Genomic DNA, 26477 nt, shown 5'->3' on the forward strand with positions numbered 1-26477 from the left:
AGGATAGATTTCAGAATAGAATTCTAATGTAATGTTTATTTTATTTATTTTATAACTAATTATTATTTTTTATTTTTTTTTTTTCACTAATTTTATATCCGTATTTTGTAGTTAACGTGTTTTACTATATATTTATATATATGTGAATTTAAAAATATATATTTTATTTTACTATATGCCTTAAATATATTCTACAAAAATTTATCATATTACACATCTCGTGAAATTATAAATAAAATGGTCATTAATAAGTAATCTACATAAAAGAATTTTAATATTAAAAATATAACAATTTAACTATAAATATAAAAAAATTTTGTATAATTAAGGATGAACCGAAGAGTTTTTTTTCTCTTAGAGGTGCTGTCCAGAAATTTTTTTCTTTATAGCAATTTTGGAATTAAAATCGCATTTATTATATACTTAGAAAATAATTAAAAGCGTTTTTAAAACTTTCAAATATTTGAAATATAAATAATTAAATATATAATATTGATGTTAAAGAAAAGAACGTGTAATAATTGTGGAAGTGATTGTATATAAGATACATAAAAAGATATCGTTAAATCTGTTTATTCTTTAAATTTGATAAGTTTTCTTTTTGATATTTTAATCGCATTAAATATAATTTGTAAGAATTTAAAATTGAATATAATTGCGTGTAAAAGTTTTAACTTTGATAGGTTGTTCCTAGTCATCATGCTCGAGAGCTTGTCCAGTTACAGGAACATTACCGGAATTGGCGTTATGCATGTATTGAACCAGATCGGCTATACGATACGCGTAACCATACTCGTTGTCATACCTGAGGAAAGATAGATAGATATGTCAGGATCAAATAAAAAAATTAGCGCGATCAAAAAATTATGTCTTTGATTTGTAGATCATATATTGAACATAGATTGCATATTTGGAGTAAATCACAGAATTATAAATAGAAAAAAAAGTAATATAATGGAATTCTTTTCTAAATAGAATTTTATGATGGCTTGATTACCAAGCGACGATCTTGATGAACGTGCTGGTCTGTGGAATGCCCGCCTTGGCATCGAACACGCAAGAATAAGTCGTGTGGTTGAAGTCCGAGGACACGCAATCTTCCTCCGTGTATCCCAGCACGTCTCTCAGCTGCCCCTTCGACGCTTCTCTCATTGCCTCTTTCACTTCTTCGTACGTCGCCGGTTTATTGACCCTGAAGCGATTTCGTAGAGATCAAAAACGCTTCCGGCGTGGGGCACGTACAAAAGTTAAACTTAGTATCGGACAGTTTATTTTAGTCAAACGTAAATTGCGTTAATTAAATTGCATAGCTGCCTCATGCGAAACTGAATGCGATTTCTAACATCGGTGCAACCAGAGCGTTAAGCGCGCTGTCGCCGGATTTTACAGGTCAGTTGTTCGGCGAACTCGCATCCGCCAATTACCTGAATGTCATATCGCATAATGAAACGTTAGGGATCGGCACCCTGAACGCTATGGCTGAAACCTTGCCTTTCAGCTCTGGGATAATTTTGGCTAATGACTTGCCCGCGCCGGTCGCAGTCGGAATGATATTCTGGAGAGCACCTCTACCGTCCCTCCACAATGCCGTAGGTCGTAACTGTGACGAAATATCATTGTACAAAGTATGTCATTTTTATAGCGATTTATTTACAGGTTTCTTAAATCGCCATGCTAAGCGCAGCGAGAGTAATTAAAAAAAAAGACAAGAATATATTCCATTGTGCTGCACTTCCGTAAAAAATATGCATTTCGATCTTTTCACAATACACGTTGAATTAGATGAAGAAAAGAAGAAGATTTATTTTATAGAAAAAGAGAAATTGTCAACCTTCTCTATTGGACCATCCACGGTATTTTGGCATGCCGTAACCGCGTGTATGCTGGTTATCATCGCCTCGAGAACCTCGAAGTTGTCGTGCATGATTTTGACGATTGGAGCCGCACAGTTCGTAGTGCAGGATGTAGCAGAAATGATACGATCTCTTGCAGGATTGTAACAAGTGTGATTGACTCCGAAAACGAGCATCGGTGCATCGATCGATGGTGCGGTGATAATAACTCTCTTTGCGCCGCCGTCGATGTGCAACTGCATAATGTATAATTTTTATTTTTGGGCTATAGATTATGTATGATAATTTAATTCTACGATATCGGACGCTAAAAATTGTAAAATAATTTGAGAAGATTTGTTTTATTTCAATGTAATAATGTGTTAATAACTGTGTTAAGGAAGATGAATATTTTTTAACACATTTAAATTAAATTCAATATTGAATTTAATATTTTTTCCTTTTGTTTTTAAATTTCTAGCAAATTTCAAAACTAACAGTTTTTTTTACATTTAATATGAATCTTGTTTCAAAATAAAAATAAGTATAAGTTTAAAATCTTACGCTTGCTTTCTCAAGAGTTGTGAATGCTCCGCTGGCTTCTATTACGTATGTCACTCCATTATTCTTCCATGGTATTTTCGATGGTTGCTTTTCTTGCGACGTGGCGATTTTTGTCTCTCATTGAACAATATGTTTATAATTTTTTATACAATGTAATATTTATGCAAAGCAATATTTATATAAAATAAAATTTGAGTAATTTAAAATTCTGTTTTAAAAAATCAGAAAAGAATTTTTTTTTGTTTTTTAAGTGTGGAGGAATTAAAGTTTTATTTACCACCGCTAACTATAAACTCATTATCGCACTCCAAGAATAAAGGATATTGCCCATGAGTAGAATCGTGTTTAAAAAGGTATAACATATACTCGGTTGTAAGGAATGGATCGTTGATTAATTTTACCTGTGATATTAATTGTTATATTATTTCTTAATTTTTAATTTACACAAGTATAATTCATTATACTTGTTTTTTTTTTGTATAATCAAAAACTTGCTTCAATGTTCTTCTCGAGGCAAGCGCGGAGACACATTCTGCCTATTCTTCCAAATCCGTTAATTCCTACAACTGCCATAATTTTACCTTTATTTTAGTTTTGCTTAATAATTCATATTTAAAAAAAAAGAAGAAAAAGATTAAGAACTTTGAATGACATTTTATCAAATGTAAATAGGGTGAAGTTTATTACAAAACTTCTCAGAACATTAGGATGATTTGAAGTTGTTTAATGAAATCGCGCTGTATGTAAACACGAAATGCCCAGCCATCTGAATTTGCACGAGTGTCAAGGCAAGTTTAAGAAGCGCGCTTCTTCCTAAATATTTGTGCATTATGATCAATGGTTATATTCGAAAAGTGGTAACGTCAACTTAAATTAAATAAAAATTAGCAAGTACATTCAAGGAAATGTACTTTCCTTTTACTTAAGTTCCTAAGTTGTCTGTGCAATGATGTTAGGTATAATTACAAAAGATATTGTCAGATGTGTTTTATAAGTACGAACAGAAAATTTTTTCCATTTAGAGAGAGAGATGGCAATGCCGTCATGGCAAAAAATTTATTTGTCCTCCATTTAGCCTTGGCGACATCCCTCGAGGGAAAACTGGTACCACGCACTTGTGTTATTTTAGTATTTTATTAAAAGTTTTTTAAAAAATATTTTATTTCAATAACTTATATATAAAATAATTATTAACTGTCATTTATAAAAACTTTTATTTACGTTTATCAACGTATAATCTTTCAGCTATATAAAATTTGTTTTCTTATAAATTCTCTTTTATAAAAAGTCTTTACTTCTTACAATTCTATTTACATACAATTAATGGAACGTTAATTTGAAAGGTTAATTTGCAAATATTAAATGACCATTAATAAATGGTAAATGAATTTTCGAACAATTGCGCAAGATCTTCCTCAGATTGTTCACGTGGCGCCAATTTCGTAATGCGATGCTGAAAGAAAGGAGAAATAAGTTTTAATATATGCCTTTCTTTTAATCGAAAATATATAACAATTGTTATACTACATTTTATGAAAGAATATACTTTTCTATTTGATAAACAATATTATAAGCAGGGAATGTTACCTGAGGCAAAGTGCCTTGAACTAAGGTAGGTATGTCTTCTTTCTTGAAACCGAGTTCCGTCAAGCCATTTTCAACTTTCATAACCCGCATATATTCTTTTACAGTGTCGGCCAAAATTTTGCCAGCGTCAGCCCGCTTGGCATTCTTGACATCTGCGCCGAGTAGTTCCGCAGCTTCCAAATGCCTCTCTGGACATGCATTTCCGGTGAAGGAAAATACGGCTGGCGCGGAGATCACCACTGATAAACCGTGAGGAATTATTGGATGATCATTGCTGTATCCCTTAAATAAGATAGTAATTTAACAAATACATTCAAAGAAAAAAACAAAGATATTTTTAAAAAAATGAGAGAAGAAGAGGTCCAAAGAGAATAAATATTTTAATACTACTGTTTGAAGAGAGAAAGATTGAAGGTTTTCATATTAATTTTTAAATAAGAAAGAAAGAGAGAGAGAGAGAGAGTTGTTTCAATATAGTAATAAATATATTGAAATCTAATCACATTTTATTTTGATTTTAAATAAAAATATATTATATATATATATGATACCCAAAAAGTATGAATTTAAATAATTACTTTTGGTTGAAAATTTCGAACATTTCCGCTGATAGGATACGAAAGTCCATGACAAAGATGAACACCAGCATTTCCGAAGCCAACACCCGCCATTGTACTTGCTAAATGCATATGACTCCTCGCTTCCAAATCGTCTTGATTGTAAACTGCTCGTTTAAAGTATCTAGAGAGGAAATCGCAGAAGATTATTATGTAACATGTAACATATTGTTTATTCGTTTACTTATTATTTTCAAAGCTTCTTAAATTTTAATATCACGTTTAATTTATACCAAATTAATGGAAAGTTAAGAAAATATCTAACTTTTTATCTTTTTTTATATATTTGCTGAGAGATATATCTTTATCTTTGTAATATCAATATATCTATTTTAATATTAATTAGAATATTTTATATATTTCAATATTATATAATTTTGTAATTTTTTTAAATAATTGACTGATTAATTACTTGCACATAACTTGGAGAGCATATCGTGCCCAGACGTCGCTGACAGGATTGCTACCTTGGTAAGCTGGTCTCAGAATTGGATTCGCTGGGCATGGTGTCCTCTCTGTATAAGGTATCGCCGTGAAGGATTCCAAAGCGTGACAGAGCACGTCGAAACCAGAGTATGCACATACTCTCTCCGGTAAAGTCAGAGTATGCTGAGGATCGATGATTCCTAACGTGGGACGTAGAGATCTGCAATAAGAAAATTAAATTAATTTGTTTGTACATCTTCTTTTTATCCAACACGACGCATAATGAACATTACCTGTTTGCGATCCCCGTTTTGGCCTTTAACGGTCGATAGTCGAAGATGGATACTCCAGTTGTTTCAGAACCGGTACCTGAGGTCGTCGGAACAGCAATGAGCGGTTTCAGAGGAACTCGAATCGGATTACCCTTTCCAATCGGCGCATTTACATAATCTAAGAATTCGGCGTCCGGATCACAACTATATAGATTTGCCGCTTTGCAGGTATCCATCACAGAACCACCGCCAACCTACAGATTAATAATAATATAATAATATAGTTTTATAATAATTAATAATATAATTATATGATGTATGAAAGAAGTAATTATTTTAATTATAGTTGATACAGAAAGTGTGATTTATATAATAATATATTACATAAAACGCGACATTAAAAGTCAATTAGCACTTTCTTTTTACAAATAATCGGTTATCGTGTTTCTTGCATACGTACCGCTATAAAAGCGTCAAAATTTCCACGCTTAGCAAATTCAATCGAATCTTGTAAACTTTGCTCAGTTGGTTCTACGCGGACTTTATCATAGATCTCGAATTGAACTCCGTATTTGGAGAGGCTGTTAATGGCAGTTTTCACGGGGGCTAATTTCACCAAATTAGGATCTGTCATCAGGCACGTTTTCTTCGCTCCTAAATTTTGTATGTCCATTCCCAATTCTCTCGTTACTCCTATTCCATATCGCACCGTAGAACAAGCCATCTAAAATTTTACATAGCTATTAATAATTAATATAATGCATAAAGATGTTGTTATTATTTTAAAGATTTAAGTGATACGAAGATGAAAAAAAATCAATTATTGGAAAGGTAAGATTTAACATTTATTGTGCTTTTAATATTTTTAATTTTATTGCTTTGTGTTCTAATCGGATGTAATTTCTAAAATAAAATTCCTTGTTTAATACTTTCTAATAAAATAATCTTTTTTACAAAATAGTTTTGTTAAAATCTCTTATTACACCTGACATATGATATAATATTCAAATTATTATCAGATGCTTAAAAATGTGGCATTGAGTGTGGTAAAAACAATTCTTATCTGAATACGTCAATACGTAGCATGCGCGGGAGGTCTTCGTAATCGGAGGGGGTCTGCGATAAGATCAATGTATTAACATGCACTTTAGGGAGATCTCCTGACAGTTTCTTTCTCCTTGCACAAATTTTACCTCGAAAGCATATTCCTTGTCGGCTGTGGCATTTGCTGCAGTGCTCCAAGCTTTCCCGTGATCCCGTATGCTGGCAGCTCCCGGATTCCCGTGCGCTGGACATTTGCATCTAAAAGTTAGAGCAATTTAAATCTCATATTTCGCGTTTGCAATTAAATGCACTTTTATTCTTCATCCCAAAAATAAATCCACCGAGTACAGCTGTTAAGTTAATGCGCGCTACTTTAATGGATTGACATGCGTAGATTGACAGATTGTCGTTGTTACATCTCACGTTCTCACATCCTTACATTCAATATTCTAACATTCCTTACATTTAATAATATTCTCATAAATCCAACGAAAATTACTTTCACTACTTTAGTAAAGAGCAATATTTTAAATATATTTCTATTATTATCTTATAATTGTTAATCTTAAATAAATGAAAGCGCGGCTTTCTTCTAATTAATTTTATTTTTATCATATTTATTAATCTATGATGGAGAGTACAAGTGATCAAAATGCTTCGCGATTTCTTTGATGGTAGCTTATATTATCTTTTTTTATGCAAAAACCTGTGATTTACTTACGACTGGGACGAAATGACTTGCAAAAGCTCAATGACGCGCCGTCTCGGTAGCATTTTGAATACTTTTTAGGAGTATTTTCCAAAAGAAAAAGGTTGGAGGAATCTGTAACAGGTCTTTCGCTCAAAAATATCTCGTAGTAACGTTCTCCACGAATTCTCGTGCTTGACTCCCGACTTGGTACCGCGGCCAGTTCAGATTCCCCTTCCTTTCACTACTAGCATGTTTACCACTTAGGTCTTTGATGAGGTGGCTCTATTATCCATGTGTTCGTATTCATGCGTGAACAGGGCTGTATCAATAGAAATTTACCGAGCTACGTTTTATGATGATGTTGGTTTTAAATCGTTCAAGCTAAAAATAATTTGAAATTTCAATTTTTAAAAAATTGGTACATTTAAATCAATTAAATTTACATTTAATCAAATATAAAAAAGAGACGTGAGAAATAAATATTAGAGATAAATGTTAGAAATCAAGAACGTTATCGTAATCTAAAAAGAAAAATATAATATTTTATTTATTACATCTTTATGAATGATTTATATCTAATAAAAAATTTTTATATAAAAATAAAGCTTTCAAAGTAAATATTCTAAGAATTGTACAGCTTGGAATTTTACTCGTTTTATCAGTGTTTTTTAGTAATGAATTTCGAAATACCTTGAATGTACTGCAATGCAAAAAGATATTGTTCAATGTGCGTCAATGATTCTACCCTGATTTTGAATGGCTGTCCTTTTTTTGCGTAAGTTTATCTCGTTGCTTCTTGTTGTGACAGAAGTTATTCAATTGAGCTTATATTCAGTTCCACGTCATATATTTCTATAAATATACTAGTAGTTGTACACGTTTTACTTTCATCAACCTTGATTGAACCTTGATTGAATATTGATCAAAAAGAAAACAAAACGTGATATAAACCAAGTATTTATATTTTTCTTTTTGAATTGTAGTAATTTTTTCATTAAATTTTTTTTATTGTTAATGCCCGTTTTTTAATATTTATTCTTGGTCAAGGTAAAAAATAGATTCCAATTTGGTCTAAATAAAATTTTATTAAAACGGTTTGTATTATTTACAGCGTAAATATATAATAGCATAATAAAGCTTGTGCGCACGCAGCGACATAACGTACGTAAAACAATTATCTTCGACATAAATTTTCGAATTCTCGCCAATGAGCGAGAGTATTGGCTTCATAATTAAAAATTATTGTTTTATGGTAGTGGCATATATTACTCTGACTGGGCATCCTACAGTGAGCTCTCTCGATCCGTTTCGTAGAAAATTTTACATCTGTCATACGTAATTCTCTCATTCGTCTCTCACCAGCTACAACTCTTTTGCCCAAATTCCGTAATATTTCTATTATTATTAAGTTACATTCTCATGTAAAATCTTCATTGGATTAAATATGCTTCTAAGCAGTACTGCTTTTCTTTGAATTGCGCTTCGAAACTCACTGCTTAATTGAGTAAAGCTTTTACAAACTTGTAGCTTATAAATAATAAGTACGTTGTTGTAATGTTTCATAACTCTACTTTTTGTAAAAAATAATCTAATTTTTTCGTTGTTTCTTACAAAAAGATATACGATTATATGTGATTGTAACACAGTACTGCGGTTTATATTTCTAAGATAATGTAACTATTATTCTATCAGGCATCTTTGAGTTAATATAATAACAATAAACGCTTATTAATCACGTGTTTTGTTTAAACTTTGAGAATACGACAAAGCCTAGAAGAAACATGCGTTTCAATCGCAAGCATTTCTAGGAGGTAGAATTAAATGCTCATAATTTTCTATTTTTTCATTGAAAAAATAATGTACAATTGGCTGACAAAAAAAATACATGTATACATTGACGGATATATATTTCATGAGCTGCATGATCAAAGGAGTGGTGCCTAATTATCCTCATCGGCTTCATCGTTCACCCAATAACAGTCTGAAGAACTTCTCTTGATTCGCCAGAATGGCGCGCAAAATGATCTTTGACGGCATGCCGTTCACGGCCAATATTATCGATCGGCGCGTAATTGACCATTTAATTAATCAGGAAAGTTCTCTTATACACTCTCCGGTACGATTTTGTTGTAATGGAAGGCGCTGCTCGAGTAGAAGCTACCTCGTTTTGGCATGTGAGGCGTGGCTATCTCCTCCTGCAGCGGTTTGTACACTAAACCGCAATTCTTGTTGTCGACCAGGCCCTGACGAAGGATCATGGGTGGCCTGATTACGGGACCCCGTCCTCGTTTGTTCGCCAAGCAGCAGGCGATGCGCGCTACCAACAGGAAGACTACCAGAACGGACAGAACGGTACCGGAAACCAGCCAGACTTTGAAGCCAGGTCTCAAGTTGTACCAAGTGTGATATTCCGTGGTGACCGCGAAGTCCTCGTCATATTCTTGATCCTCCGCGAGTCGCGGTTCGTCAATACGCTCCATGCCACGATCGAGGGTCAGCTTCTGCGATAAATGCAGCATTATGATACATTATAATTTCATTTTGGAAAATAATGTAGTAAATTATTGAAGAATTGAAAATTATAATATTTTAAAAAGTATTAAATAATATAGAGAAACATTATTTATTATCAACTTACCTCGCCATTATCAAGTTCATTTTTCAAAGGATCGGAATCCTCTACAATATCGAAATCCAGACGAATGTCTTTCCGGTGCGTGTCTTTGCCAGGAAGTGCTCTGGCCGGTGGACCATCCTCGATTCCATCGCAAGCTACCTTCGCCAAATCTGTCCACTGGTTGATGTCCATGGAGTTGTCAATGTCTTCAATGTCAAACTTATCACTGACAAGCCTGTAAAAATATTATAACAAGTTGAAAAATGTAACATATTCTATACATGTTTAGTGATCGAACTTGAATACTCACTCAAATACTTCTGTCGGTGCAACGCCGTGATCGGTGAGCCATTGCACAGCTTCGGTGAATTCGGAGTCACAATCCAGAGGATTGTGCGACAAATCCAGACCGGTGAGATGCGGCGTCGCCCTGAGTTCCTCGACGGTAATTCGTCGTAGAAGATTATCGCGAACTGACAAATAGCTAAACAAGAATAGAAAGATGCATTAATCAATGAATACCTTGATGTTGCAAAATTATCATAGAATATAATTTTGTTTGTAATACAAGAAATTTGAAAAGCTTCAAATCTTATTAAAAGAGAATTTTAAATTATTCTTAAATGCGATGCAATCCATGGAAGAATATATACAGTAAATTTCTATAAGCTTCTCACCGAAGACTCTTCAACGGCACTCTGGCTTCGCTCCAGACGCGCTCCAAATTGCACCGACTCACATCCAACTTGGAGAGTCCTGGAAGGCTTAGGAACGGCGTCACTTGCAATGTCCTCAACGAATTGCGGGCGAGATTCAGCTTGATCAAATTAATTGCGCCGCGGAACATATTGGGTGTGATAGTAGCGATGTAATTGTTGGACAGATCCAGTTCACGAAGAGACGAAAGATTATCCAGGAGTCCATCGGGCAAGCCGGTCAGGTGATTCTTCGAAAGCTTCAGCCGAGACAGCGCCGGCATTTCATCAAACGTGCCTGGCTCGATGCTGACAAGACCACAATTCGCGCACTCGAAACGGGTGATGCTGTTGAATAATAACGATTATTGCGTACAAATTAACTTGTTTGGTTCCTTATATGCTGAAATAAAACGGCAAAGTGATGTACTAACCTGAATATGTTATATTTCAGGTCGTAAGTTTTGAAAACTGGCAGAACTTGTAAACCGGGATTGTCGTTCATCAACAGAACTTGTAATCTTGAAATGGACTTGAAGTGATGCTCGGTTAACGAGGACAGCTTGTTATCACTGATATCCAGGTATTGTAATTGATCGAGTTTGCTGAAAGCATGCTGATGAATTCTCTTCAAATTATTCGACTTGACGTATAATTGGTCTAAACTTGGTACGCCTTCCAGGTCCTCTTTGCCAATTATCCTGATCTTGTTTCTTGAAGCATCGAGCATTGTCAGTTTCGAGGAACTTATAGTGGCCAACGTCGATAGATTATTTCCTGAAAATATTTTTCTTTTTTTTTAATTATAGTTCCCACGACCATAAAATTATTATAACTTGTAAATTAAATTGAATTTGTTGTGTATTATTTCTGTTAAATTCAGACACTTTTAATAAAATTTTAATTTAATACTGTGTTATTTTCTGCATCTAGATAGATGCAGAAATTAAAATATCAGATTTAACAAATTCTTGTTTTTTTTTTTAATTATTGATAAATAATGTTGTGGTACATGTGGCCGTCGTTCTTACCAGCAACGCGAAGAATTTGCACGTATTTGTCAACGAACAGATCGATCGGGATCTCATTCAGCATATTATCTGAAAGGTCTACTTCCATGAGCGAGTCCAACGAGTCGAAGATCATACCGTCGAGCTCTCTTAGCCGGTTACCGCGTAGATTGATGAAGTTGAGCTGAGGCATCTTGGAAAAGGCGGTGCGTTTCAACCGTAATACTTCGTTGTTCGAGAAATCAAAATCGGTGACCGAGGGTGAGTGCAGCAGATAATGCTTCGTCGGCCTCGTGTCGTGCATGCGCTTAAGCGGATTACCGGCGATCGTAAGCAGGCTGAGTTGCGTGTTATTCTGGAAGGTGTTCGGGTGGATGTCCTGCAGACCGTTGCGTGTCAAGTTTACGGCAAACAGGTACGTGATGCCATTGAAGGCCGTGCGGTCTAGTTCGACTATGCGCGTGTCGACGATGGTGATGGACTCCAATTGCTGAAGACCGCGAGCCCGCAGGGCGTTCGGTCCCAGTTGTATCTCACCGGCGTTCTCGATGCGCAGATGAGCGATACTTGGCCCGAAGGACTGTTCATTCACCAGCTTGGTGCATCTAAGAATGAACAGTAAAAGATGAGGAATGAATGAAAAAATTACATATTATTATTAATATTATTTGAATATGATTGTTGTCATCATGAATATTAGATAAATTATAATTGATATTTTTTTTAATCGATTTAGATTCGATCATTCTGCAGAAGACATTTAATAATTGTAATGTTACAACTGAAATTAATTCTGAGTTAGAAAACTTGCAAAACCTAAAGGAAACCACCGCAACGTAAAAAAAAATAGTCGAATAATTACGTTTAAATATAATTATATTTACGTAATATTTTAATAATCTCGTGTAATTGGTGTTTGCGCACATTCATTTGCACAAACAGTGACAAATTCTACAACAAGAATATCTGAGCCGTATTAACTTCTTATTAATGTAGAGAACCATGTCATATTATTGAGCTCTAAGCAGGAAGTGTCCTATCTACGGACTCTTTATCCACCGTCACACCAAGGGACGTTATTCAGTTATATAATAATCCGATTAGAAACATACGTTGCAGTCGTTGCGGAGGCGTACTGCCCGGCGCACTTGCAATAATCAGGGCACTGTGTCATAACTTCTTCATCATCGTCCACGTCCTCGTCCTCGTACTCCTCGTCGCCGAAATCGTCGTCGTCTTCGCTATCGCTTTCCTCGTCGCTAAGATCCTCGTAGGGTCCAGAATTATCTTTGTCTAGTAATTCTTCACCTTCCTCCAGAATAGCATTTTGTTTTATTGTTTTGATCGGTTTAGGGGTCGTCTTCAATCGAAAATTCGTGGTGTCTCTCTGCGCCTCGGCTTTAAAAGTCTTCGCCACCTCTTCCTGAATCTAAATAATCATTTTTTGTTATAATTAGCAGAACTTAATTAAGTATCGTGGAAAAAATCAAATTGAAGCTAATTGCACTTTAGAGTTTGACCTTTTAAATTATGTTCCAATAAGATAATAATTATTATTTATTGTTTATGTATATTGCTATGATGCAAACAATAGAAATTTATTATCTGTCAATATGTGATAAATGTTTTTACGTATATTCGCATATTTATGATTGGAGCTATCTTTTATATAAAAAGAAAATTTACGATTGCCTATCTTTCATATAAAAAGATATGACCACATCTATCTCTTTATGGATGCTTACAAATATTGTACAACGCAGTATTTTATACGGAACAGTTTTGCTAAGCAATCTAAAAATTTAGTTGAATACCGATCTAAAAATAATTTGGTTGGATCGTAAAAATAATTATGAAGGACATTCGATCATGATGAGCAATATTGCTAATAGTTTTGACATTCTCGCAATTAACTGGAGTGTACTACTTAATTTATATTTTGATGATCCAACAAAAGTATTTTCACATTGTGTCAACAGCTAAATTTTTAGATACTTTAGCAAAATCGTTTTTCCGTGTACACGTAACAAAAAGTTCGCTCTTACCTTATCATCAGAAGCGTCTTTGTCTAAAGTTTTGATTTCCTGCATCAATATATCCTTCATATTCGTGAAGGGTTTGGCGTAATCTATAAAGTTGTTTTTAGATATCGTTGTTTTCGTGGCTTCGGTCGTTGCATCCTCTGTGCTGGTAGGAACGGTTTTCGTAGTGAATGGTGCTGGAGTTGGTGATGCAGTAGTATGAGCGTCGATCGTGATAGTAGTGACCGCCAAGAAGATGGTCAGCAGCCAAGCTGCTGAGATCTCCATGTTATGGCTTCTGAAAATAATTGATCCTCGTCATTGAATAAGACAAGAATATCTTATATACAATAATATTATGTCATGTGCGATGCTTGCCGGTAGTTTAGGTGCATTAGCGAAGATATTTGCGCATACTATTATATATTTGTTACCAGAGTTCTTTATTATTATAATTTATCAACATCCATGTTCTAATTTTTTATATGAGTAATTAAGTTCGAGTTGTATTATAATTTACATTTTTGTACAAATAACTAATTAAAATAAATAATTAATTTAATGCAATTTTTTAATCTTTAGAATTGTTACATCTTGAAAATTTAATTAATGAGAAAAGTTAGTGTATTTTTGTATTTAAAAAATATGTAAATAATCTATTTTTAGTGCGATTTTTAAAAGTTTTTTAATCGGACCATAGAAAATGCATCGGTTCTGAGATGCCTCGTGTAACGTGAGACTTTTTCTCGTCCGTTCTCAAATAACGTCTGCTGACCAATTTACTCCACAAAGCAAACATTATTCTGTTTGACTTCTCGAAACGTAGTTCATAAATGTCGAAACGGGCAAGTTACAAATATTTAAAAAAATACGAATTTTATTTTATCAAACATTGTAATTTCAATTTATTATACATTAATAATGAAATTTATATTCTTTTTTGCATAATTATTTATGCATAACGGTGCATAATTTACAACGCTACAGACGTATGCTTTGTTGAATGACGCTTCGTCATTCCTCTACAGCGTAGTATGTATCGACAATCTGTATCAAAGTTTTCAAGAGATCGTGTGTTGCGTCGAGGCGTCACGTTCGTGTCGATGCAATCAAGTGCAAGAGCGGAAACTCTTGCGGTCTATAAAGAAATAAGAGCAAACTTCTTCCGGAGTACCGTCAGTCGTTGCACTAAGCTAACTAAGGTTTCTTTTGCCAAAGCGGATGTGCTATTTTAACATCTGTGCAGGCGCAAAATGGAACTTTAACTGTGCTACGTAGTTTTATTTGCTGCAAGTGCGAAGTAACGTATATTATGCCTTTGACGATGGAGTTTATCTCACTAACTTTTTAACTTGCGAGACATTCTTTTGAATTAATGATTAATAATTTTCACTTAAAAAGTTTTCGAATGATAAGGACTTTATCGAATTTCCGTACAAGAATGTATCATTACCTATTCGAACGATAATCGGAAGTGATCGTGCGTCACAAACTCGGAAAACAGTTCAAACTCTTGCTTCGTTCTCGATGTCAGAGATTTTAACGAATGACGTTGCACTCGATGCATCGCTGTTCGCACTGCACAATGTTACTGCCCCACCTACAGACGTTGACGTTAGATAACCGTGACGATTTGCAGACTGGCGCGACTTCTGGCACATATGGATAGGTACGAACTTTTAGACAAATGGGGATGAAAACATATCCAGCTCAGAATGGCCTAGTTGACGAAACCGTAGTCATCGAAAAATGTCTTACGAGTAGTAATAATTGCTATTATTAAACATGCGATGCAAGTTGCGAGATTGTTGTTATGCAATGACACGCAAAGGCATAAGGAAATATTTTATATTAGAAATACGTCATCGGTCAAAAAGACGTCACTTTGTTCTTTTTCCGCGACTCATTTTCACGCAACATTTTCAACGTTGAAGCTAATCGATAATTTATCACATTATGTATTAAACATCAACTTACTAGAAGAAGATCGTCGATAATCACAATAAATTATTGTTACAATAGTTATCACAAATTATTTTAATTACAATAATATTATTATGTTATTATAACATTATGTATACATAATAATGAATAATAGTTTTTGATTGTTTTTACACAAGTAACAAGAAACCTGTTTGCACCGGTACGAACGTTATGAACGTATTTGGCAGTAAACGTGGGACGAACAACTTCGTAACCGTTGTGAAGGGAGATTATTATCTCGAAAGTCGATCGGCTCTGAAATAATATATCGCACATCTAAGCGAAGCGTTAATAAAGGGTTTCAATTTTTTTTAAATAAAATTCACTGCAGATTCGTTAACGTATGAATTTCTAAAGCACTGAAGTTTTAGCTGAATCATTTTTTTTTTTGTTATTAGCAATCAAGTACGCGTTACGTGTATTCGATCGATTTACGCCTTTATCAGTCACGTACTCTTTATCGAGGGTTGTATGACACTGGCTTAAGTACGAAGATTGATTTTCTAACCGTACATTTTTATCAATCGTGGTTCTCAATGTTATTCGCCCGTGAAGCTTTGTACGGTATTTTTGTTGAAAAATCCGTGACTGACGAAACACTGTAATCATGAGTGTAAGCGGAAGTCACAGAGTGGCTGAAAAGTTCCAGGTAGGCATAAATTAGGGCGTAGGATGAGTAAGCTAAATAAGACTTTGCGCTGACTCAGCTTTACGAAACTTTACCCTTTATGTCAAATAATTGTTATAGAGCAACCATGTTCTCCATTTATTTAATTCAACATAAAAAAATTGCTGTATTAAAATCAATTTTTCTTATAACGAATTTAAAACTTGATTTTAATTATTAAGAATACGTCATCAATATTTGCTAATTTAGAAATATTTATTAATAACAAGTGAGGAGGCGAAGAATATCACGTTGCTCTTATTGTCATCGTTCAGGTATATCGAACAGATTTATTTGCGTCGCATTTCGTTCTCGGAGCTATTCGGACAAAAATGATCGTGCGCTCATTCTTGGATCGGGATTTTACGCGAATTGTTACGAGAATCTTGCCGTTCTTGCGCTCTTCCGCGTAAACAATCTCCTGGCGCAGACTTCAGCTTCGGGATGCAAATGCAAAGAGCACGAGGAATAGATATTAGCGACGAGTACCTTGCATATAAGAAATACATCGGTATGCGGTAGCAACGCCGCGACGACTTGCAAATACTGAAATCGGGCAATTATTTTCGCGCGTCGGAAAGACGCAGACTAGTTCCGAGAAGTTCTCGACTACTAGACGATACTGGAATGTCAATCGAAATCGAAACGAAATCGAACGACGCGACAATCTTATCACAATGAACATTTTGAAACATAATCGTGACTAGGTAATATTATTGGTATTACTAGTTAATTACGTTTCAAAGAATTTACAACATTTAAACCGATGTGTTGCACAATGATGCAATGAGAGATGATTCTCGTCTTGTTGATGGAAGGAACATCATCGATGGAAGGAACATGATCGACAGATGGAATTATTTTTTTTTTTTTTATGATTCAGCGAAAGAAGCATGGCATGATACTGTTTAGGACTTTAAACCTTTGACTTATATTAATCATAAAATTCTCAATACTCAAGGAACATAAAGTTACAGAAATTAAAAAGTTTAGTTCCAGAGTACAAATTATGAGGAAAAATCTAATATATAGCAATAAAGATATTTTTTTGTTACTATAGATGAGATTTACGTATTTCGTTCAGCAACATGAACTATTGCTGGGCTATGTGCGAATCGTGAGAGCTTGTCGACATTCATTCGCGTCATTTTTTAATCAGAGTTAAGATCGAGTGAAGGACAGGCTAAGATCCTCCTCATCCCTGGAATGTCACCCTAATTCTCTATCATTCAATGGAGAATAATCTCCAATGAATTAAGCGAATTATGTTTGTGCTTGACATCCACGCCAGCAGCACATGCCTTTTCACCGGCTACTTCGCGATCCATTGAGATCAACTGAAAGAAGATATTCAGAAGATGATACTGGAACGGTCCCCATGAAACTTTTCGTTCTTTTCAGCGCCATATGGGTGCTTCTCTTTGTTGCATGGCTCGGAGAAATTTCTTAAGAAAAGATGCGGATTGTCCGACGGTTGCTGTCGCTGGTGGAATGTATCTACAGGAAGATCGAAACGTAAAGTGAATAAACATACGCGTTTACGCGTGAATTTAAGAAGCGGAAGCTAAATATAGGACTCACGAGTTCCATCTGGAGTCTTTGTTCGATCTCTCGAAGATAACTGACGGCTCCTCGACGCGGTTTAAGTCAGGTAGAATTACTCGTTTTGAAATGAAGCAAGCGCAGGTGTTCAGCTCCTCCCCTCGAGTCGCAAATTGCCGACGGGTCCAGGGGAGCAGCGGACCAACTTGATTCAAGAAGGACCCAGCTAATCTCGACATCTCGGGTTATTTTCGAGTAACACAGCGGGGGTATCACCTAGACCTAGACCGATTCGCATAGAGATAATTCTAGCAGAGTTTAAATAGAATTGGGAAAATATTTTTGGAACAAAAGGAGGCTTTAATGTGTAATAAAAATAGAAAGATGAAAATAAAAGTATCTATTAACTGACAAACGGTGCTGATTACAAAAATACTTTTACAGATGCGTTTTTACATTATAGGATGTACTTCTGAAGTATTTCTAGCTTTTTCTATAAAATACAAGTTAATATTTATCTTAAAATACTCCAGGAACTTGTCTATAAAGAAATGATTATAGGAATAATGAATACTTAAAATAATTATTTCTCTGAATATAGAAGAAAAAGAGGCAATGCCAAGAAAATAATACATTACGTAAACATCTATCTTATTTATCTCGAAACGATAATGAGCGTAACAATATTTATACGTTGTCCACATGCATGAAACATTATTTAAATAAGTAACTCTTCGAACATTTTTTTGTTTCACCTACAATTTTTTTTTTTACGATATTCAAGTCGTCTATTTATCGCGTTTTCTTAATCAATTAAATTTTTTTATACATCGTAATGCGATTGACAGGAGGGAATTAAATTATATTGGCATCAATCGAACTCCTTTTCCTTTCGTAACAGTGCCCGCTAATAACAATTTAGAAATTATTATTGTTGCGACTATCGTAATTCAAGTCACGTCTCAATTTTAAATGCGAAGAGATATTGACGTTGCGTATCACGAACGTTCTTGCAGTCTGATATTTTTTTTTTTTTAAATGCCCACGCCTTCAATCCGACACATTCCGTCGGGCGTACGCGAGCGTGTCCGATTGCAGCACGATGCGAACATGCGTCCTCGAAGAGGCATACCTTGCTTTCCAAATAGGAATTACACGTCCATTCTATCATTCGTTTTGTCACGGTGAACGAGTGTGATTCCCTCAGGCTTACACGCGACTATTCTAATGCCGCTCATATTTTCAACATGTTAATTAAATGACAAAATATTTCTCATTCAATCCCATTCGCGCTTATGAACATGTATGAACTCGAAAGGAAACCAGAAATGATCAATAATTTAACAGCGATTAATCTACGCGCAATAGTTTGCATGGCTAAATGATTTTTTTACTGCGGTAGTCAAAGAATCTGACTTCACACTAGAAACCCCAGACGTAGATAAAATGTCGGCGTCTCACCGTTGCAAACACGCGTATAGGTTGACTGGTGTAGTATGCCAGCGGTTACGATAATTATCGCTTGTTATTACCTGCAGCTTCTATATCGTCAAATGTGCACAGGTCATAAAACCGCTTTACTCATTAAACGAGAATGTTGAGCGAGGAATACATTCCTTTCGCTCGCAGTCCTCCGCCTTTTTATGAAGACTGGAATATCTTTAATTTTTCTTTCCGCGATCGTGATGCTTCGCGATGCTCCTGTTTTGTCGCGTAAACGCCTCTCGCATCGTAATTGGAACTTACGCAATGCGCGACCGTTGCAATTATTAGTAACATGAGCAGTTACACGATGACAGATTGCTCGTTTAGTCTCCTTACAAAGCTTAATAGCCGTATGCAAAGCTATATAATTATAGATACATCATAAATTCGACGGCACGTGCATTTTTACATTTTATTTTATTTTCATATGGGGATATATGTGTTCCTACATTTTACTTTATATACATATAAAGATGTATTTTTATATTTAACTTTTCCGCCATACTGCGAAGGATACTATAAAATTACTACGACGATATTTAAAATTATTTTGTTTGACCATTATTTTTAGTATGTAAATAAAGATGTTAATTGCATTTTTTTTTATTTAATTGTAATTAATATTAACGTGATATTACATGGTATATTTTCATAATCAAAGTATTATCGTTGAATAGCACAATAAAGAATTTTTAACTCACATAGAACAAAGAGTAGGAGAATAGCAAAGACTAACTATATTGCAAAAGTGTGAAACAAATATTTTCTTAGACTTCGATTCTTGAGTGATATCTTTAATTCAATTGTTATCGCTGGTTTGGTTTAAAAATCCAATTTCACGTACCAAATGACGTTTTGATTATAATTTTTATCCACTTTTTTCATTATTTTCTCTCGTTATTATCTTGCCTGTTATTTAACTCTTGAGGAAAGCGTCGCTATTTCCTTTTTATCACAAAAGATATTGTGTTTTATCTCACTATGTTATCGGTATATTTATCTCTCGTACTCTGTACTCGAAAAGTATATTTGTTTTGTCTCTGGCCGCGCTTGTGTTGTAATTTAGCGTACGGTTAACAAACGGTACAGCCTGCAACTGCAAACGGCGGTGCGGTTGCGTATATTTTAGATTTTTTTCAATTTCTCTTGAACTCCCATGAACTCTCTCTAGAAAGCGACACTGTACACAAATTACGCTGGCACAAGCTCTCAGCGTATTTTCCCCCCATCTCCCCCATTACTTTACAATTGTTTATATATCTTACAAGAATTTCTTGCACATGAACTCTCCTCGGGAGCGTCTAGTTTTGATTAAGTTCCGCTGCATCTGCCGCGGGAATCTTAATTCCTAGAAATCATCAACCGTGACGATATCTCATCGGCACCGAGGCAATTCGTGCTTCTCTTCGTAACGATTTCCTTGTGTCAGTAACCGTCTGTTCACTGGAGGTCAAGCCACGTCGTTGACCCTCTAGATCTTCATGATTCGGCAGCGAGGGAAAGAGAAATGGAAGTAGTGGACGCAACCGCGCGTTTTGATACTTCGTATTCGATACGTATTCGAACGATACGAGGCTGCCCGGTTATCCGCTTATGAATAACGCCGAGACCAAGGACAGAGAATATATACATATTTCACTCGGTTTAAATGCGATTCGCCGCAAAAACCACCCACGCGCGCCGCACGGAAAGCAAAATATTGAAACTGCGTGATTTTGCAGAATATCTTTAAATTGCGCACATTTGTTTTTATTAATCCAGCTGTATCTCTTTAGTTAAATTTAACTAAATTTCAATTTTACTTTACTTTATAAAAATTGAATGCGCAATTGTTCAGCTATGCTGTTTAGAAATACAATGATTTTATATAAATCTATAAATAATGTATATAAATATATCAGTCTGTATCGTTGTCTATTATTATCATGCACTTTTATTACTTGATTCCCCCCCTCCCCCCACCCTTCAGTCCATTTGAATCATTTTTCTATAAAAATTTAACGTGCTATTATTTCACCTATGCAATCGAAAAATGCATTGATATAAAGTTATGAAAATACTGTTGTATAACATAAATTTATCAGGCTGTAAATATTATTGCCTACTACAATATTTCGTAAAATTTTTCGTATCACACACAGAGCACATGCGATGTATTGTTGCGATCTCTAGTTATCTACAGCTGTATTTCAATTAGCGCAGAATTGCGATAACAGAAATCTATTATTTTTGATATTTCCTTGTTCTCTGGCATTGTCCGGGACATAAATTTCTGTCGGAGAAAAGCAACGCCTTCATGATTTCCAACAAACCATTTAAATTATAGTAATTTGTTGCCAAGAAACTATTATTATTATTTTTCACTTTAAAAATGGTTGCGACAGAAATGACATTGCTCTTTTCGTGGATTATGTATTAGGAAATGTAATGGCGTCGAGCGCTTTGTATTTTTAAAACATCATCATTATCCTTATATAGTCCGACCTCGTCACCTCGTCACGTGGCATTGAGAACATCGTCCTGGCTTATGGTTCACGGTGAATCGAAAGCACATTTGTAGCCTTTTATAGTTGCACCGTACGTGAACCGAACTGAAATATCTTCCGGGAATATCGCTCAAGCGTCCTTTGATACTGACTTCTGAGGACACTCAGGTCACAGCTCATTGAATCGAAACGTTTTCAAATTAAAAATTAGAAAAAAAAGTCACGTAGAATGTTTTTTTTTTTTAATTGCAAAAGAGCACAACGAGAATAATTGGAACGTATAAAGAAAATTAAACAAAACTTCACAATTTTTTATCTATTCTTTGAAGTTGATCGCGCAATGGAATAAATCATTGAACACGTTTGGATTTAAGACGAAAATTTCGTTTATCGCGCTGCTAATTCGTACTAAGAACGTCAGAAGAACATGCTTATTGAGAACAAAAAATATTTGCATGTATTCCACTGATTTAATATAATTCCCTGGTTGTGCGACTCATGAATCTCATTTAATGTTTCCGACTAATCGTTTCTGTTTTGCTTTTCCATTTATGAATAGTATTAGAAGCAGTTGCGTAAGTGAAAAGATGTGGATACACCTAAATATTAGTAAAATCCAAAAACTATCGTTGTATAATAAGAAACAGGTATTAATCTCTTTATCGTATTATTCATCACGTTCACAAAGAGCCTACTGCCGAGCAGCATTGTGTGAAACATCGCGTACGTATTCTTCTTTCTTTGCCTTGGAAAAAAAAAGACAAAGTGGCAAAGAGAATAAATCGATACATCTGGCACGGACTGGCTCTTCCATTCGATTTATGCGTCCGGAACGAAGTTCAAATGAAAGCATTGAGACAAGAGGAAGATCCTATGCCTAACGGCTAGACAATGCTACCAAAGAATATTTTAAATTGGCAATCATTTTTTTAAACGTTTTGTATGATTGCTTCTCAAATGTACGAGTTTAGAAAAATGTTATGACTAAAATAAACATCTTATGTTATTAATTTATTTTCTAAGAAGTCATGAATTTTTAATGAATTTTAAATTCAGTTTTTTTTCTCTAAGACAGAAACACGATTATTATTCAAAGCAATTTAACTTTAGATGTGAAATATTTGCGAGGAAAAGCTCTGATTTCTGTAATAAAATTTAACGTTCAGAAATGGTTATAGTAAATAACAGCAATATAGAATGCAACATGGTGGTTTGATGTAGCCTGTAGTTTTAATGTTTTGTTTGTACCTTGACCGTCATCACGCGCTCGTCTGCTTTTACAACCAGACTCGACGGAGGCGCATGAATCGCGCTTCTTACATGTAAAAATAGATCATTCGAGTGGACACTGACCTTGCCATTGCATAATGGTAGAATCCGTAAGATGCGAAATAATAATAGTGCCGATCAAAGTGTGCCGCGTACATTGTAGTGCATCGCGAGACGCTTGCGAGATTTGGCAGGTAATTAGACTATAATATTTTTTTAAGACTAACAGAAAATAAAGAACTAAAGATGCAGGCGAGACAAGAGCCTCTGCTCTAAAATGCAATCAATCAATGACAAAAGAAGCTTTTGGAATGAAGCTCCAAGTGATATAAACGCAGACGAAATTACTTTTCGCTAGTATTCGAGCATTAGACGCTGATGTGTTAAAATGATGAGACAATCATGGCAGTTTCTTTAGTGCAATCATTAAGTGAAGATTTTATATTTTCTCGTCTGTAACTCTTTCGTATGTAAGTATATAATTGCATAATATGTTAATGCATAATGACATTTTCGAAAATATAAAATGGGGGAACTCAAAATCATTTAATTACGATATCTACAGTAATATGAGCGGAATGATATCTCATAGCGATAAAAAGTTGACTAGATTAATTGCATTTACTTCGCAATCGGGAGCAAGTAGAAAGCACTCTTTGTTTTTGGTTACTCGCTACTGCGTTAACGCGTGTGCAACGGATGTTACTTCATATTTTTTACACAATTAATTTTTATTTGCGCATTTTTATTTAAATGATTGAGCAAATTATTTAAGTCTGAACGAGTTTTATATATTTATCCCGTGGATTAAGGAATACTTTAGGTATCAATTATATAAATACATATTGGTAGAACAAATATGTAAATAAATAATTGTGGAAATGATATAAATAATAAATTAGAAAAATAATATGCTTTATGTTAAGCAAAATAAAATTTTAAAACACGGGCTAACTCCTCGTTTAATAAAATACAGACACTTCGTATCTAAGATAACGCAGAAAAGTGATAAGGCCAAAAGGCGATATTTTTAAAATACCAGATTTCGTTTGTGCCTACAATCACAATGTTTGTTACTGTAATTTACAAAGAGCCGATTTTATCGCTCGACATGTCACCGCGGGCCCGAGTCTCGTGGAAAGTTTCTTCGTGAAAGTCATTGAGACTGAAGCTGGCCGAGATTCTTCTGACCGATCGACGTGGATCTGAACGGTCGCGTATATAACGCCTAAAAATACACGATGAGGTCACTGAGTACACGCGACATTCTGCCGACAGTCAACAACAGAATTGCGTACTACTAGCGAGCGACATACGAATTTCTATGCGCGATATACGCGAACGCGCGAGCCTCCGAGCACCGATAGAACAGATACGGCCAGCTCGCGACGCGTCGTCGATATCGACGCGATATCTTCGCGACCGGAATTTGCATTTGCAACTACGAGCGGTTTCCAGGTCACGTTGCCGTGCGCCTGAAGGATGGAATCGGAAATGAGGATGACTCAAGTGCACTTACCGCCAATCCTGTAATTTTACGGCGATCGGAAATTTCGCTTTCGACGCACTACACGGAAAAAATGCTTCTGCCAAAGTGTCTAAAAATTTATCCCAATACAGATCTGAAAATAATTTTGTTGGACCATCATAATTATTATGAAGGACGCTCGAACGTAATGAGCAATGCTGCAAAAAGTTTTGATATTCTTCTTGCGCATCCCACGTAATTATTTTGATGGTCTAATAAAATTATTTTCATATCTGTAGCCGGCTAAATTTTCAGATACTTTAGCAAATTCGTTCTCTTTGTTCACGTAGTTTCGGTTCACGCACCCTCAAGAGCACCCTCAAGAGGTGCTTCTGTGTAATTAAAAGACTTTGCGAAACAATTTCAAGGACGGAGTGTAATATGAACGAAGGTATTTCTTCATGCATTTCTTGCAACTTAAAACAATTTTTAACGTTATAATAATATGGAGTTAATGTTGCCCATAATGATTCATTGGCTTATATCGATGTAACGATCATCGTAATTGTTGAAAATAACGAGAATCCGTGACGTCTGCACTCTGAGGAAAGTTTCCACTCCGACAATCTGGGTTTTTACTTTTTCTTGCCACACTTGTGCTCTGACGTCAGAGAATTTTCAATATTTTGATTACGTAAATGTTAAAATTTTTGTAAGTGGAAAAATATTGCTAGCAAGAAAAGGCGGATCGCACATGATTCCTCGCGTGTTTTATCCTGTTGACACGCGCGTGTAAGGCGTGTAAGGCGATTAATTCAGTAAACATACATAGAAATCGGTTCGCGCGTTACAATCTAAAATTGCAAATTATCGAAACGGAAGAGACAAGTTTTGCACAATCTCAAATACGGAAGGCAAATGGTAAAAGTTTGCTGCGACGATTGAAATACCGTGAATTACCGATAAATTCGATATACCTTAGCGAACAAAAGAGTCGGGATATCACGACGCAATGAAATGGCTTATAACGGATGATAAGATAAGATTCCCGGCGCTAAACGATTAAACGTCACGTTCTAACTCGGAGCACCGAGGGACTGCAGCAGGTCGGAGCCATCTTGGCGGAGTGACCGATCGCGTTGCCGATCATTCGATTTCGCGTCGTTAGCGAAGACCAGGAGAGAGACGTCTCGTATTGGTTCTGTCGCACTCACCTGGTCCGCAAAACTGCTGTCGACGAAGAAAACTCGATCCACTCGCAAGGCGCACGATGACGCGGCGCAATATGCGCAGACAGGACAATCGGTTCACGTTCGTTTATTGCGTACGGCGGAATTTCTGAACTAAGTTCGAGCTGAGCGTGCTATTCGAGGCGTACCTTCCCTCGAGAGATGGGCGCCGAGCGTGGGGCCCCAGGGTCGGGCGCGCCGATTGGTCGGCTGGTCCCCGATCCAGTAGAGAGACGCAGGTAAAAATTATATGGCAGGTGAGCACCGGTACGCCACCTGGAACGCCAGAGGAACCGGAGCTCGGGCTTGCCAGAGCGGGCTGAGAGAAATTGTTGGAGACCGCGTCGCGGTTGCCGATCGACTGCGTGGGCGTCGACGGCGAGAGGCTGCGGTCCAGCTGAAAGGAAGTGCGTGGACGCGATGGGAATAAGCGTAAATGAGCGGCAGTGTGTTGAACAGATCGCGCGAGAATCTGTTTACGGACTTGCGGCTCTGAATGACACTTTAACGACTGATGTTTCGGTCGGCTGAGGTTTCGGAGCGGAAAGACAATGGAATAGATAATCGGATAGATACACGGAATAGAAGACATACTTTTTAATTCCAGGATACACACGTTCTCTGAGCATCATCAATGTGAGGAAGGTTGAAAAGGAAGATATTGGCTGCGTGCTTGCGAGTACAAAGATCAGATCATTTGTTTGTAATAGTCGATACATTAATCGATAGAGGAATAAAGGTCGACGAACTTGTTCTCGGATAGTTCTCTTCTGAAATTACGATCAGGGATTCAGGGCATTAGAGACAGTGATGCATCTTATATATACATATGAGAATATAAAGTTATAGCGAAGATAACGCGTATATTTTTAAAATCTTATAAAGATAAGATAATGACACAGTAGAGACGCTAGGTACGACGCGTCGGATTTTATGCATTTCACAATGCACGATTAAATGCTTCGACGTTTG

General features: G+C 35.7%; 3 protein-coding genes across 6 annotated transcripts; all 3 read right to left on the bottom strand.

Moving 5' to 3' along the window:
* Positions 1-559: 559 nt before the first annotated feature.
* On the bottom strand, positions 560-3225 carry LOC105196341 (glyceraldehyde-3-phosphate dehydrogenase). Its single transcript, XM_011162244.3, has 8 exons — positions 3135-3225; positions 2892-2977; positions 2674-2797; positions 2397-2512; positions 1832-2089; positions 1425-1600; positions 998-1192; positions 560-805 (listed from the first exon to the last, which is right to left on the bottom strand). The coding sequence occupies exons 1-8, from the start codon at positions 3223-3225 to the stop codon at positions 691-693; spliced, it is 1161 nt and encodes a 386-aa protein (XP_011160546.3). The 3' UTR covers positions 560-690.
* Positions 3226-3591: 366 nt separating this feature from the next.
* On the bottom strand, positions 3592-7263 carry LOC105196343 (probable hydroxyacid-oxoacid transhydrogenase, mitochondrial). The gene is made up of 8 exons (XM_011162245.3): positions 7064-7263; positions 6492-6600; positions 5759-6022; positions 5320-5552; positions 5013-5246; positions 4562-4724; positions 3984-4265; positions 3592-3849 (listed from the first exon to the last, which is right to left on the bottom strand). The coding sequence occupies exons 1-8, from the start codon at positions 7114-7116 to the stop codon at positions 3766-3768; spliced, it is 1422 nt and encodes a 473-aa protein (XP_011160547.1). The 5' UTR covers positions 7117-7263; the 3' UTR covers positions 3592-3765.
* Positions 7264-8098: 835 nt separating this feature from the next.
* Positions 8099-25864, bottom strand: LOC105196344 (protein artichoke). Of its 4 annotated transcripts, none has more exons than XM_011162246.3 (9): positions 25655-25864; positions 13401-13674; positions 12468-12784; positions 11377-11960; positions 10780-11122; positions 10328-10693; positions 9961-10134; positions 9672-9885; positions 8099-9534 (listed from the first exon to the last, which is right to left on the bottom strand). In XM_011162246.3, the coding sequence occupies exons 2-9, from the start codon at positions 13662-13664 to the stop codon at positions 9136-9138; spliced, it is 2661 nt and encodes an 886-aa protein (XP_011160548.2). In that variant the 5' UTR covers positions 13665-13674; positions 25655-25864; the 3' UTR covers positions 8099-9135. The 4 variants fall into 4 exon arrangements, with proteins under 4 accessions (XP_011160548.2, XP_011160550.2, XP_011160552.2 ...); XM_011162248.3 differs by having other exon boundaries at positions 25491-25863; XM_011162250.3 differs by lacking the exon at positions 25655-25864 and adding an exon at positions 25491-25645 and having other exon boundaries at positions 13401-13671.
* Positions 25865-26477: the final 613 nt, after the last annotated feature.

Source organism: Solenopsis invicta, chromosome 4 (assembly GCF_016802725.1).
Source record: "Solenopsis invicta isolate M01_SB chromosome 4, UNIL_Sinv_3.0, whole genome shotgun sequence".
Lineage (NCBI taxonomy): Eukaryota > Metazoa > Arthropoda > Insecta > Hymenoptera > Formicidae > Solenopsis > Solenopsis invicta.

What these genes read in the sequence shown, in the direction of transcription:
- LOC105196341 (XM_011162244.3), bottom strand. Translation starts at nt 3,225, where the DNA reads ATGCACAAATATTTAGGAAGAAGCGCGCTTCTTAAACTTGCCTTGACA. An exon ending in CAACTCTTGAGAAAGCAAGC is followed by an intron (nt 2,090 to 2,396) that starts GTAAGATTTTAA and finishes TACATTATGCAG; the next exon opens with TTGCACATCGACGGCGGCGC. An exon ending in TTATGCGATATGACATTCAG is followed by an intron (nt 1,193 to 1,424) that starts GTAATTGGCGGA and finishes AAATCGCTTCAG; the next exon opens with GGTCAATAAACCGGCGACGT.
- LOC105196343 (XM_011162245.3), bottom strand. Translation starts at nt 7,116, where the DNA reads ATGCTACCGAGACGGCGCGTCATTGAGCTTTTGCAAGTCATTTCGTCC. An exon ending in CAAGTCATTTCGTCCCAGTC is followed by an intron (nt 6,601 to 7,063) that starts GTAAGTAAATCA and finishes TCTAACTTTTAG; the next exon opens with ATGCAAATGTCCAGCGCACG. An exon ending in TTCGAAATTTTCAACCAAAA is followed by an intron (nt 4,266 to 4,561) that starts GTAATTATTTAA and finishes ATCTTATTTAAG; the next exon opens with GGATACAGCAATGATCATCC.
- LOC105196344 (XM_011162246.3), bottom strand. Translation starts at nt 13,664, where the DNA reads ATGGAGATCTCAGCAGCTTGGCTGCTGACCATCTTCTTGGCGGTCACT. An exon ending in AAGACGCTTCTGATGATAAG is followed by an intron (nt 12,785 to 13,400) that starts GTAAGAGCGAAC and finishes ATGATTATTTAG; the next exon opens with ATTCAGGAAGAGGTGGCGAA. An exon ending in GTGCCGTTGAAGAGTCTTCG is followed by an intron (nt 10,135 to 10,327) that starts GTGAGAAGCTTA and finishes ATTCTTGTTTAG; the next exon opens with CTATTTGTCAGTTCGCGATA.